Genomic DNA, 13,336 nt, shown 5'->3' with positions numbered 1-13,336 from the left:
GATTTGGGGGGAGTGGAATGGGGCACACTCTATTTGTGAAACCAGGTAGCCTTACTTCAGCATCTTGCTTTGGCATCCAGGTTTGAAAAATAAAATTGAGCATCTCATGCACCTCCTACTGCTGATTTATGACGGGTGTACTGAATACAGCACTTGATGATATGCAGAGCCCCAGGAGCTCGGTGTCTGCTAAGCTTGTCATTATATAAAGGTTTTTGCCAAATTCAGGTCCACACTTAAGCCACAGGGGCTGCTTGGCAGCTTCCTTCACTCTTCCTGGCAATGAAAGCAAAGAGGAAAAGTTGCTAGGCATGTTTTATTAAACTTCTAGTCTGTCCATACTCTTCTTTCGAGGTGTGATAACTGAAGAGAGAATGTACATCTGGTCCTGTTTTCTTCACATTCTCTGTGTCAGTCCCTTGCTTGGTGACCTTATGGTGCATAACGTTATCCCTGTATGTAATATCCTAACCACTGTGATACATGCTGCAGCATCCTCCTGGTAGACACACTAACAAGCATATTGTGGCTTTGAGCTCATAAGAGTTTTGTTCGTAAGCAGATGTTCCTGTTTGTAGGCACTGTTACCTTTCTTGTGCATCATGGAAGGCGTAACAATTCAGTCTGACAGGAAATTGAAGCCATTTGTAAAGACAATTTCTTTTCTTTGCAAACCAGTGGCCACTGCACAGGCTGTGCTGATTTATGCACAGAAACAAACAATAGAGAGATATTGGTCTTGCAAATCTTCCAAACCTCACATGATAAGACTCCAGCAAGCTGTGGGTAGCATTATCCAGGGCAACCTATCTGAAATCATCTACGTCATTTTAATTAATGTCTGTATTTATTTATTTTCCCTTTTCTCTCGTTCTCAGGTCAGCGCTTTTGGGCAGAGTATAATATACGAGATTAGATGCTGCTCCCACTGCTGCTGTGTTACACAGATGATTATTAAGGGCATGTTTTGGTTTGGGGGTGTGTGGTTCTTTTTTTGTTTGTTTGTTTGGGGGGAGTTTGTGCACCAAGTGGCACTTAAATAATGGGAACTGTGCAGCCAGTTGAGATGGACATAATGTCAGCAAATATAAAGCAAGCTTACTCAAGAAAAAATGGGCAACTTCTTAAATCTGACAGATCAGATTTAAATCACAACTTCCTAGTCCTAGGTATCAATTGAGGACAAGAGTGACAGAATCGTTCGAAGATACCGGACTCTTCATATAAATCACTTTACAACACCTGGACGGATTGTTTTGTCTTGCTGTTTCTCCTTGATTTGTTGGAGCTTGCTGCTACTTAAGATGCTCCAAATTTGGTACTGGATTATGGGAAAAAAAGTACCATTCCTCCATATGTAACCCAAGTCTGTGTTCGAAGAATGTCCATTCCTAATATGCTGAACATATAGCCAAGAGCTCTTCCTAAATCAGCATTGCTAAGAAGGGAAAGGACTGGACAAATGGTGGGGGGGGAGAGGAGCAGTTATGAGGGGAAATTAAAATGCAATTGGCTGCTGTATTTTGTTTTTTCCTGACCATGTTAATGGTGAAGCTATTTTGTTTCTTCATAATATTTCTGAGCGTGCTGCTGGTTGGCAAACTCGTTATCATTCTAAGTTATATTTAAAAAATAAGTAATAATAAAATCAGTGCTGTGGTAGGAAATGCAGCTACTACAAAAATGCAGTAACTGTGTAGCTGGGACTGTCTTATAGTAAGATTTTTTTTTTTTTTCAGTTGTTTAAAACTAACTAATTTTACAGACATTCTTGTATTATATTATTTTTACTACAGCCTTTTTTTGTTACTCTAACTTTCCATAGTTTACTCCTTCTGTATTAGGTTGAACAACGTGACTGTATTTTCTAGACCTCTATTTTGAGGAACCACTGCACAGACTATGTTGAAATAATATCATAAAGTATGTTTTTTATTATGTCATTTTTACACTTTTTTTTGTTAGCAACTGGAGTACATAATCCAGCTTGACTGAAATTGTAAGATGCCAAGAACAAAAAAGAAAAGGTTTCTCTTTGACTACAGCTGTGAACAAAAACCATCTCTTTCTTGTGTTTTGCTTCATGGGTTATTATTGTTGTTATGACTGTGAAATAGTTCACTTTGTTCACATCTAATAAGTCTGTAGTAGGTCTGAATACTTAGCCACTGTATTTATCTTTGCAAAATCCCAGTGAATAAAAACTAGATATATAGCCCACCCTGGATAGAAAATTACATGCTTAATTAAGGGATATGTTTGTAAACACCATGCCACTGCTCTAAAACAAAGAGAAATAAATAAAAATATGACTTTGTTGCACTGCATCTCTAAATTTGCAGATGTCTACAGGCTGTCCATTTGAAACTGGTAAGATAGGCCCTGATTTAGGACGGCATTTAAGCATGTGCATTGAACTTCTTATTCGGGGAAATACTTGGGCACCTGTTTTATCTATAAGCCTGGGCTGAAACCAGTTTTCCTGAATTGGTATGCTTTACTGAATTTAACACCCACTACTAAGGGGAGGTATTCTGGAAGGATTAGATGGTGTATTTCACTGGCAACAGCTATTAAAATGCTGAAAATGAAGGGGCAAAAAGGAGGAGTGGGATTTGTGGAAGATAGGGAATATTGGCTCTTTCCTATTTAGCCTGTCTTGGTGTGTTTTGGGTGGCTGTTTGGTTTGGTTTTGTTCTTGTTTTTCTTTTTGTTTTTCTTTTGCTCATTCCTTCAACTTGTCTGAAATTTTTAAATCTCGTTTCCAGCAATAATCAGTGGAATTCCCCCATCCCTTCTTCCAGCATTGTCAGAGCTTCTGGGGAACCTTAAAATGTCTGAGGCATTTTATATGGCTAATATCAAAGTACTATGTGAGGTCTTGTGGAAGAAGAGAGACTGGATGTCTCCTGTGATACGACGGGCTGGTACTCAATGAAGGCCATTTCTATGGCAAATTGCTTCCTACCTGCACTATTGCCTTTTTGTTTCAGTTTTGAGAGAAAGCCAGAGGGTGAAATGGTAGGGTAACTTATCTGTGAAACTGACTTACAATCTTCCCCTTGTGCCTTGTGTGATGTAGTTTGACTGCAGGGCTGGCTTAGAAATGAATCTCTCATTTATGTAGTTGGAATGAAGCCTTTGTAAATAAGAGGCAGTAGCATTAAGCAAGCCTGGTCTGAGCTCTGTTGTGCTGTGTGCGTGATGCTCCTGTTGGATAGATTGTGCATACCAGAGCAGATCTTCTTAATGAGGTGGCTGGGATGCACGGGCTGGATGGCATGGCAGCAGGTGCAGCCATGTGGGACTCCTGCTTGAAAATGGATGCAAATTCCATAGCCCCAGGCAAGCTGGAGGCTGCTCATTGTGGATGTTAATGAGCTGAGCCTCTGACGGGGAGGAGTCTTGTCACTTCCTCCATGTTCCCCCTCCACCTTTGCCTACATTACTGTAGTGTTGACATAATCAAAAGGGGGCACCATACTAGAAAGTGGGGTAAAGGTCACAGCTTAAAAATCCTAATATGAGGCAATTGGAGGTGGGTTTTAAATCCACCTGGACTCTGCAGATCCAGCTATTATCAGCTTCATAAGATCTATGCTTGTGTTGAATTTACCAGCCAAATTTGTCTTGTCTGTTACTTTCATGATAACTCTACTGGTCTTGAATGGCACGTTCCTTCTCTGAAATGCTCTTCAACTGGATTCATTCAGCCCTGATATACCATGCTGAGGCTGGTTGTCTCAGAAAATATTTAAGCTTTTTAAAAAAGTACCCCAGTAGAATGCTAGCCAGTTGGCCAAGTATGTTGTGTAGCTATATGTGTCTGTTTCCTCCTTCTCCTGGAAGTCATACTTCAAAATCGGGCGTGTCCAGTTCACTTGTACAGAGCTCAGATACCAGGAGAGTTGGAAGCCAGCAGCATACCCAAGTGCCAAAGTGAAACACAATACACCTCGTGGAGCCAAGGAAGAGTTACTGAAACTTCACTGAAGCCTCTGACCCCAGATGAAATCTGTTCGATATGAGCTGAACAACTCATTGGCTCAAGGGCAGTGCTTAAGCGCTGCAAAGGAACATGTCTCAGTCACCCGGCATAAATGTGATCTGCCCTTTCAGGAAGGTGGGTACTGGCTCTCTTACTGCTGGCTATAGTAGCAACACAAGGACCACAAGGACTTGTTGGCATCAGCATCTCCAAAAGGCAACCAATCGTTTTTCTGAGCCTGTAAGGGCTTTCCTCTCCTTTGGAAGAAGAGAGAAGTACTAAGCATGTATGAAAACCACCTCTGTTATTAACCAAGTGCTTAAACATTTTTGAATGACAGGGTAACAAAGTAGCGTTTCTCACCCTGTGGGTTGCAACCCAAAAATGGGTCACAAAAATATTTCAAAGGGTCGTGAGCGGGGGAAGGGCCAGGAGGAGCTGCATGGTCAGCCTGGTGATACCAAGGCCTCTGCCCATGTTCGCAAGGCCCGGGAGGCTGGGAGATGATGCTCAGGGGGCAGGAGGGGCTGTGACTAGGCTGCCTGGTATGGCGCAGGAGTCTCAGCCCAGGGTGGGTGTGCCACAGGCTTCCTCTCTCCAGCCCATGCCAGGCCAGACTTGCTCTGTTGTCATCCACCAGAGCCAGAGCTACTGCAGCCACTGCACTCTGGCCTGAGTGGGACTGGGATAGTTAGGGCCCCACTCTGGCAGAGGGCTGCGGGTTGGGAGTGAGGGGCCCCAGCAGGGTGCAGGCCGGGGGGACAGGGATGACGAGCCATCAATTTGGGAAAGGTCCCAGTACAAAAAGGGTTGAGAACCACTGACTTAGTACTGCTTCCAGGCTACAGCCAGCATTGCTGATGCAAAAACGTGACCCTCCCACTCCACCTGTGCTAAACCACCCCAAATGAGGCAATGTAATTATTTTTGTAGTGGCCTGGAGCACATGCCCAATGCAGCTTATAGAAGTTCTTCCTTGGGCATGCTTATTGGCACATGTTTAGGGTTGCTCCATGGTGTTTACCTTGTGCTTATTTTGGGGAGTGGGTCTGCATCCGGTGAGATAGTTATGCTTTGTATGTAGAGAAATGTAGATGTTCCAAGTCCCCCTGGTTGGCTTCACTTCCAAGGTCCTTCAACAGCTTTTGAGTTGGACCTTAAGCATGTATGTAACTTTAAATATATGAGGTGGTCCTACAGAAGGGTCTAGAAGTACACACTTTATTGCAAATTAGGAAAACACTTCAGTATCCAGTTCAATCAAGGCCTTTCTCCAAGTCCCTAGAAAAATCAATGGTGTTGTACCTTCAAATGAGCTTTGGAGGACTTTGGTACCTGAACCTATACTAGTGAAGCCATTGGAAGCCTTGCCATAGACTCAACCATGCACAGGATCAGAACTCTTCATGATAATTTTGAAGGTTAGACATGTCTCTAAGCCAGAGGAATTTATATTTGTGAGTACAAGAGACTCCTTCCCCTGCTTTTTCTTGATTATTTTTGAAATGTAGTATACAGGAAAACATGTAAGCACGACACAAAGCCGTATAGATGCTACTTTTCTCTCTCGTGCATTGACGTAAGCCCACAGGCATTTCTGTCTCACAAGTGCTAATATATTTATTCTGACACCAGCTTTGAGAGGGAGGGGTGTGATAGACCCTTCACAGCAGCTATGCTTTGTCACAGCAAGGCCAGAGCCTCATGGTAGTTGTAAAGTGGGTGCTTATCAAAAGAAACATGCCCACTTAGCTCCTATGTAAGTAGAGTCTTATTTTTAAACCTTCCTTGGATTTGTGTAGGAGTGTTAGGCAAAGGTTTGGTAATACTCTTAATCTCTAGGGTAAAACCTGACAGAAAAACTGTGCTTTTCTAGAAGGCATCAGTACACAACAAACTAGTTTGTCACACTTTTATCAAGCGCATAGGCTAAAGCTCACTTTCAGCTACTCTAATTGATTAGAGCCCTTGCTATTCCTATAGTTACTTTCCAAATACTTGCCTGCAGATGTTCATGGTATAGGACTTTTTTCCAGGTTGTCCTGTCTGCTTTTGGGAAGGAAATGAAAGCTGAGGCAAAAAAGTCAGAACCGGGTGAATCAAGTGGGAAAGGATATGCAAAGAAACACGCCCTGCCCTCAGTGAGACAGGTAAGGCTAAACTGCACCTGTGTGACCCTGATATTTCCAAAACCATCTCTGACTGTAGAGGCATGTTTCCAAGGGCGTGTGGGAGGCACTAAGGTCACCACCTTAATACTTTTTGTCTTGATGTATTTAACCGTATGAACAGTGCGTTTAAAATTAGTGGGAAATGCCCACACCTAACTCAACCCTGTTTTGTTTGTTTTACCTGTGGTGGGTGTGAGATTAATATTTCTTAAGGAAATGCCAATAAACACTAATCCGTCTCTTCCATGAGATTCCAGTAACTAAGGCATATTTTGACGTACTATCCTCACAGCTCAGTCGAGACGTACCCCGGGGTCTAAAACAAGGCAGAATTTAGTCCACTAACTAAACATCTCTTATTTGTTTCAATATTTATGTTAAAATTCTTCAGTGGAAGGCAGGAAATGTGAATTGAAGCTGGTAGCTGATTTGCCTTTTCATGTTGAATTGGGTTTTTACCTTAGACCTTCTGTTCCCTACGGCCTTGGCTATCTTTAGAGAACATTGGAGGTGGAGGGGGAATCGGGTGTAGGAGGGAAGAGAAGTGTGGTGGTATAAATAGCCAAGAGGTGGGAAGGGTTGGTATCTCATTCACCAATTATTACTTTACCTTTCAGCGATATTTGCCTCCAGTTTTTCAAACCTACTCAGCACTCGTTGATCTCAGCAGGCAATGTAGTATGCTAACCCCTTTTGAAAAAACAGGCCCTAACTGCAGTGTTGAGGACTGGGAAAATCTAGCTTTTAAGTATTCATTTAAGCTCTGAGTACTGATATGTTTCCAATGTGGAAGTCCTTGTGTCCTCTGTGGATCCCTGGAAGCAGCTCAGGTGGGAAGGATGAGACTAACCTCCTCTTCCTCAGCAATTAGAAAAGTAAAGTGGTGATTTGCTGGTAAATGAATGAAGGATACTCTTCCTTTTTGTTGGTTGGCTTTTTATTTTGTCAGTAAAGACGAGGAATGGATTGTGGCAAGGCCATATTTCTTTACATGTAGTTGTAAATCAGAATGTTCTGGGACTATGCTGAAATGACATGATCTTTTTAAGTCGAGGGCTCTGAATGAGAAGTTGGGATTTAGAAGAGAAGTGAAGTGTTTGAAGGATTATATTGGAGGAAGACATGAGATCTTTTCTATAGATTTTCCTTATGGCTATAAGTATGTCATTCAACCTCCCTGCCTGGCATTTTTTGCATTTGAAAAGTGGTTAGTTTAGTTTCACTTTGTACAACTAGTGTGAAACTGAATTAAATCTCAAAAAAATATTTTAACCTCAGAAACAAGGTGTGTTACCAGTGCAATCACATTTTATTGCCCTGGGTAAGTTCTCAGGTTGGAAAGAAACAAATCTATGTATTCACCCACATTCTCTCAATTTCAAAATATATGCAGTCTTGCTAATGCTAACCACTCAAAAATGAGTCCGCTTCTCCCACAAATAAAGAGATTGACTTTAAAATTATGATATCTTAAAGAGTAGTTAAGTTTTGTTTTTCTTTTTTTTCTATCTAGTTCTTGAATCTGTGGGGTTCAAGCTCTCAATCACTTCTCTGCAACCAAAAGGTTAGAAATTTCTTTTCTTTAAATAAAGTTTGACATTCCCTTATTATCAGATGGCTCCTGGAGTTGGAGGTGGAGCTGGAGCAGGGGTGGGTGAGGGTGGGGAACCAAATATTTAATGACAGTAAAATTGCAAGGAATGTAAGCAATTCAGCATACAAAATTTAAGCAAGAGCCAGAACTTGCTGTTGAATTATTCTCCAGGGTGTTCAAAGAGAGGGCACTTGTGTATCCAAAGTGAAAATGCTCTTTCAACCTTTAGAGCTGCCTCTTGGATGGCCACAGTAAAGTGCAAAGTCTTACCCTGGTGGTAGTAATTTAAGTAGGGCACTGCTGATGGATGGTGAAAGTAAGCTATAAAAGCTGTTCTTCCAGAATATTGAGACCTGAAGGTATTCACTACTTCTGTCTGCAATAATCCAGTTTCTGGGGAAAAGATATTTGGGGAAAGTTTTATTTTGATGAAAATGACTATCTTTAGTTTAAAGACTTTGGATGAACAATGCTTCCAGTTTAGGTGAAATGTTTTCACATGATATTTAGCTGAAACTTCACTTCTGCAAGGAACAATATTTTGATGGGCAGTATTATTTCCATAATGTACCATTAGTACTAAGTTTCAAAACAAACACACCAAAAACAGAATAAAAATGGTCTTGAAAATTATACAAGAAAGTTTGAGGGGAGAAGAGAACCAGGAATTTTATTTACAAGTGGTAGAATCAAATCTTTCTATCTTAATCTTTCTGCTCACACATAGGAAAAAGCATGTCTCACTATTGGATATTTGCTACTGAATGAGGTTGGCCAGTCACATGCTTTAGAATTAAAACACTGATATAAACAAAAGTGGATTTTGTTGCATTCTTTCCTCTTGCTGAACTTTGGAGCACAAGGGGGGCAGGGTCATTAGGGGGTGTCATTATGGTTCTGAAGGTATGAGTTCAAGCTCCACTCTGCTTTTATGCCAAAAGCCATCTCCAGTTGGCCAAGCTGTAAACAAACACCTGGTCTTTTGAACTGGGACATTGGAGGCAGCCAAATGTGATGCTAGCCACTGTGCTCCTCTGTATGCCATTGACTACCAGAAAGCAGTGGGCCCTGACCACACTACACGAATGGGCTGTTAGGCTCAGGTGGTCCTTGGACCTTGACCTTTTTCTTCACTTTGCTTTGCTTCTCCAAAGACAAAGCTCTTTCCTTTTCTTAAATGTATTGCAGAATAACACTGAACATATGCTCATTTGCAAACAATATCAGTTGTCTTTGGCAACTTTTTTGTCAAATGGCTAGTCATGAATGCATATTTGCTTAATCATAAGTAAGTATCATATTTGCTTAGTCATAAGTATCAAGATTAATCGATAATGATTTCTTTTTTGGTTTAAAGGACAGCTTGTAGGAAAAAATTGAAATGGAGAGAAATGGGCAAAGAGCAAATAAGCAAAGGAGGCAAACTGAAGAGAGGAAAACAGAACAACTGACACAGACTAGAAAAGAATAGAAACCATCTTCTGTCACAGAAAACCGTAGTTTTGGCTGGGTTATTTTATGAGCAATAGAATTTGTAGCTCCACATAGCACTGCAAAAGTAATCAAACTTCATGTTTCTGAGCATAAAATGATCCATATACTAGCCAGGTAGAAACATCCAGTGTACACTCAAAAGGCCGTGTGCATTGTGAATGGGAGAAGAGTGATAATCTTGTTCCAAAGTATCAGGCCCTTGCAGATATCTGAGGGAGGTAGTCAGACAAATCAGTGTGGGTGAAAGTGCTAGCAGGAATGTTAGCTAAGGTGATTCTTAGTGACAGAACCATCTCAGCTTCAAACTAAAATTCACAGTGATGAAGGGAAAGGAGCCCACTGAATACTGGAAATGAAGGCAGCAGTAAGTGCAAAGAGACGTTTACCTACAATATATTATTGCATTAAAAAGTTTATGCTTTACAGACATCCACATAACATGTGGTCCCTGGTAAATAACTGATAGGATTATGTGAAATTTCACCCAGTGTTTCATTTTCGATGTGTTCTGAGCTCAAAACAGCAAAATCGAAATGAAACAAAAGCCTTCGAAACAGCTTCAAAACAAAACAAGGGCACTTGAAAGGTTTCGAAAGTTTCAAAATGTTTCAAGTTTTGAAGCCAGGTTTACTGGCTTCAGTGTCAGTCCTAACTGGCAGTAGCAGCCTCCTGTCATCCAGCAGGCAGATTGAGGCCTGCCTGCACCCCTGGGAGGGCTGCGGGCCTGTGCTGGACTCATCGGGGGTGTGGGCCACCGATCTGCCTGCTGGAGGACAGGAGGCTGCTGCTGCCGGCTGGGACCAGTGCTGGGCGCAGCCTGCACCCAGCGCCGGGAAGATCGGTGCTGCCGCTGGCCCCAGCTGACAGCACCAGCCTCCTGTCATCTGGCAGGCAGATTGGGGGCTTGCCCTCCTGGGGGTGTGGCTATGTTCCCAATCTGCCTGCCAGATGACAGGAGGCTGATGCTGCCAGCTGGGGCCAACGGCAGCACCGATCTTCCTGGCACAGGCTGTGCCCAGCCAGCAGCATCAGTCTTCTGTCATCCAGCAGGCAGATTGGGGCCCCCGCATCCCCAATCTGAGGAGTCAGCAGAGCCTTGCAGCTCTCCCGGGGATGTGGGTGGCCCCCATTGGCCAGCTGAATCACAGGAGGCTGCTCCTGTCCGTGCTGCCGCTGATCACAGGAGGCTGCTGCTGATCCAGCCAGCAGCACTAGCCTCCTGTCATCCGGCAGGCAGATGGGGCCTGCCCGCACCCCCAGGACATCTGTGGGGGCTCTGCCATACTGCTCCCAGGGGTGCAGGCCCCTGATCTGCCTCCCAGATCACAGGAGGCTGGTGCTGCCAGCTGGGGCCAGTGGCAGCACCGATCTTCCCAGTGCTGGGTGTAGGCTGCTGCTGCCAGCTAGGATTGATGCTGAAGCCAAGTAAGCCTGACTTCATAATGTTTTGAGTGTCCTTGTTTTGTTTCAAAGCTGTTTCGAAGGCTTTTGTTTTGTTTTAATTTCGCTATTTCGAGCTTGAAATGCATTGAAACCGCTTTGAAATGAGACACAGGGTGAAATTTCACACAGCCCTAATGTGTGGTGTATGGTGCCACAGAACTGTGTGGTGCTGCAAACTGTACACACTGTACATGCAGACATTTTGTGCATTGCTAATTTGCATCTCAGTGGGGTTTTTTGACACCAGGAGATCCCTGTGTCCCAGGCACCACCTGGAACTGGAGCCTGGGCAGCCAGTGCCATGCTCCAGCTGCTGGCCAGGCTCTGTGTGCCTGGATAGCCGCTGCTGGAGCCCCAGGAGGCCCCCCAGGAACCCAGGTCAGGCTGCTCCCCTACCTGACATGGACCATTTTTCCCCGCACTAACTGCACGCTCAGGGGTATGCGCCAGGGCAAAAAGCAGTGGCACAAATTCATGATGCTGCTCTTTTTTTTCTCTGTAGCAACTGCACGCCCCTGCTTGTGGAGATGCAGCCTGTGTCTGTAAATTGTTCATTGCTTAATTATTTTCTGTAATGATTTTGTTAGTTTTGTCCTGAAGTGTGTGATTTTTTTTCTTTTATTCATGAACTGTGCTTAGTGAAGGCTGCTTGCTCACTAGCTAATGCTGGCATTGTTCCCTGGGAGAGTGGCAGGTGCTGACTTCAAATCAGACTTGCTAAAGTCATTGCCATGAATCAGCAGGGGGCTGCAGTTAAAAAAATTTCTTTTGGCCTTAAGGAAAAGGGCAAGGCCCAGTGATAAAAGCAATGGCAAGAACCACAGACAGAGTAAGTAGTTTTAGGAGGTGGCTTGGGTTGAGGTTGCAGATCACAAATTCAGTTAGGCACTAGTTTGTTTTGTTACAAGCATTGAAAATCCATTATCTCCAAGCAACTGGGTGCTCAATGCTTAAAAAACAGGCAGGGGGTTAAGTATGGATTTAAACAGCTCTTATTTTCTTTTTAATATCTTAGCTGCTTCTTTGTTTTCTTTCTTTTCTTTTCTAAATAATCCCAAGAGAAATGCACTCTTTCTTGCAATGGGAAATCTTACAGAAAACCAAAGTAGTTGAAGTATAGCAGAACTTAGTGGAAGCCCTAACTGACTATCACTCCAGTTTACAGTAGATAGACCAGACCCTCTGCTGTTATCAAGTTATCATTAGGTTTTTTAATTCTTCTGTTCAGCTGTCAAACTGGGAGGGAAAAAGAAAGATCCAGTAAAAAATAAGCATGCAGTTTTTTTAGTTTCAGTGAATTATTTTTTTAAAGTTTTGTATGTCAAAATGAAAAACAAAGCAATTGTTTTTCAGTTTCAAATGAATACTTTCATTTGACCCACACCTAAATGCTTTGTTTTTTGAAGTTGTCAGATGAACACAACCAACAGTCATGTTCACAGAACTACCAGTGGAAGTGGCGGCATGCTCCTATCCTGTTTGCTTGAGCACTGAATCACTTACCTATGATGCCAGAGACTCAGATTTAATTCCCTCTGCTTTGAACCCACATCTTCTGTGACAGTGCCCTAAGGATTGAACTTGAGTAATCCTCAAGCACCAGTTTTGCTAGACTGGATGTTGTGTGCAGATGCTTGACTCTTAAACAAATGCTCTGCTTCCAGGTTGTGACCTGAGATTTCACAGCAGCCAGGGGAAATGCTAGAAGAACAAAATGAAGGCATACCTCAAGAAAACAGATGCTAACATCAAGAGCTGGGAGAAGCTGGCTGCTAACTAATTCCAATAGTGCTGTAACCTAAACCAAGCAGGAGCCCATTTCAAGGTAAAGTGTCTTGCTGTTGAAGCTGAGGAGACAGAGCAGAGGAAGGAAAAGGAGAGGAATCCCAACCCACAGCTTGCTCTCCCTTGAGGAAAGACCTTCAACTTTTTTGGGTGAGTCTATGCTTAAAGATTGGTCTCTTAAATCACCTCAAGACCCATCAATGAGCCATTGTAGAGATCATCCTCAAATTGAGGGACTTTTGATGTTTTGGACATAGGGTGCTCAATTCTTCCTGCTAACACTACTCCCCATGGTATGAACAGAAGACCCAGTATCAAGGAGTAGGACCAAGGCATTCAACCCTGGTGAAAAGTCTTGGCTACCAGCCAAGAAAGATTCTCACACTCATGTTCAGTCCCTCAAGTAGGAGAGATTGTGATGGCCGTTCCTCAGAGCATCCCCTGGCACTTGAGAGAGAGAGAGACCTTGGGTTGAAATCCAATCAGTCTCCCCCAATCAAAGCAGGGAACTGAACCTATATTTCCCACATCCTGGGTGAGTACTGTAATCACTGATGTCTTGAGTAAAAGGAGATACCAACTAGGGGTGTGCAAAATTTCAGTGGATGTTTAGTTTCAAAGGGGTTTTGAGCTCAAAACACCAAAACAAAATGCAAGGCTTCCAAACAGCTTCCAAATGAAACGAGGACACTCGAAATGTTTCAAAAATTTCAAAGAGTTTTCAGTTTCAAAACCAGGCTTGCAGGGAAATACAAACTAAGGAGGTGGATGGGGAAGAGAGAGGAAGGACTGCTTTGAGATTGACGTGCATCTGGCCAGTGACTGTGATAAAAGCCTTGTTTGAAATTAGCTCTGTCAGCT

General features: G+C 43.0%; 1 protein-coding gene across 6 annotated transcripts in view; it reads left to right on the top strand.

Moving 5' to 3' along the window:
* The window catches only part of RASGEF1B (RasGEF domain family member 1B), a 42,002-nt gene extending 39,675 nt beyond the window's left edge, over positions 1 to 2,327 (top strand). For all 6 annotated transcript variants that reach the window (XM_006269527.4, XM_019498180.2, XM_014604307.3 and 3 more), the window contains one exon: positions 879 to 2,327. In XM_006269527.4, coding sequence (XP_006269589.2) covers positions 879 to 903 — 25 coding nt within the window. In that variant the 3' untranslated portion in view covers positions 904 to 2,327. The remainder of the gene's footprint in view (positions 1 to 878) is intronic.
* Positions 2,328 to 13,336: the final 11,009 nt, after the last annotated feature.

The sequence above is a fragment of the Alligator mississippiensis genome, chromosome 2 (assembly GCF_030867095.1).
Source record: "Alligator mississippiensis isolate rAllMis1 chromosome 2, rAllMis1, whole genome shotgun sequence".
In the NCBI taxonomy this organism is placed as follows: Eukaryota; Metazoa; Chordata; order Crocodylia; family Alligatoridae; genus Alligator; species Alligator mississippiensis.
Note: the sequence above shows the minus strand (reverse complement) of the source record. Positions and strands in the feature narration are given on the sequence as shown.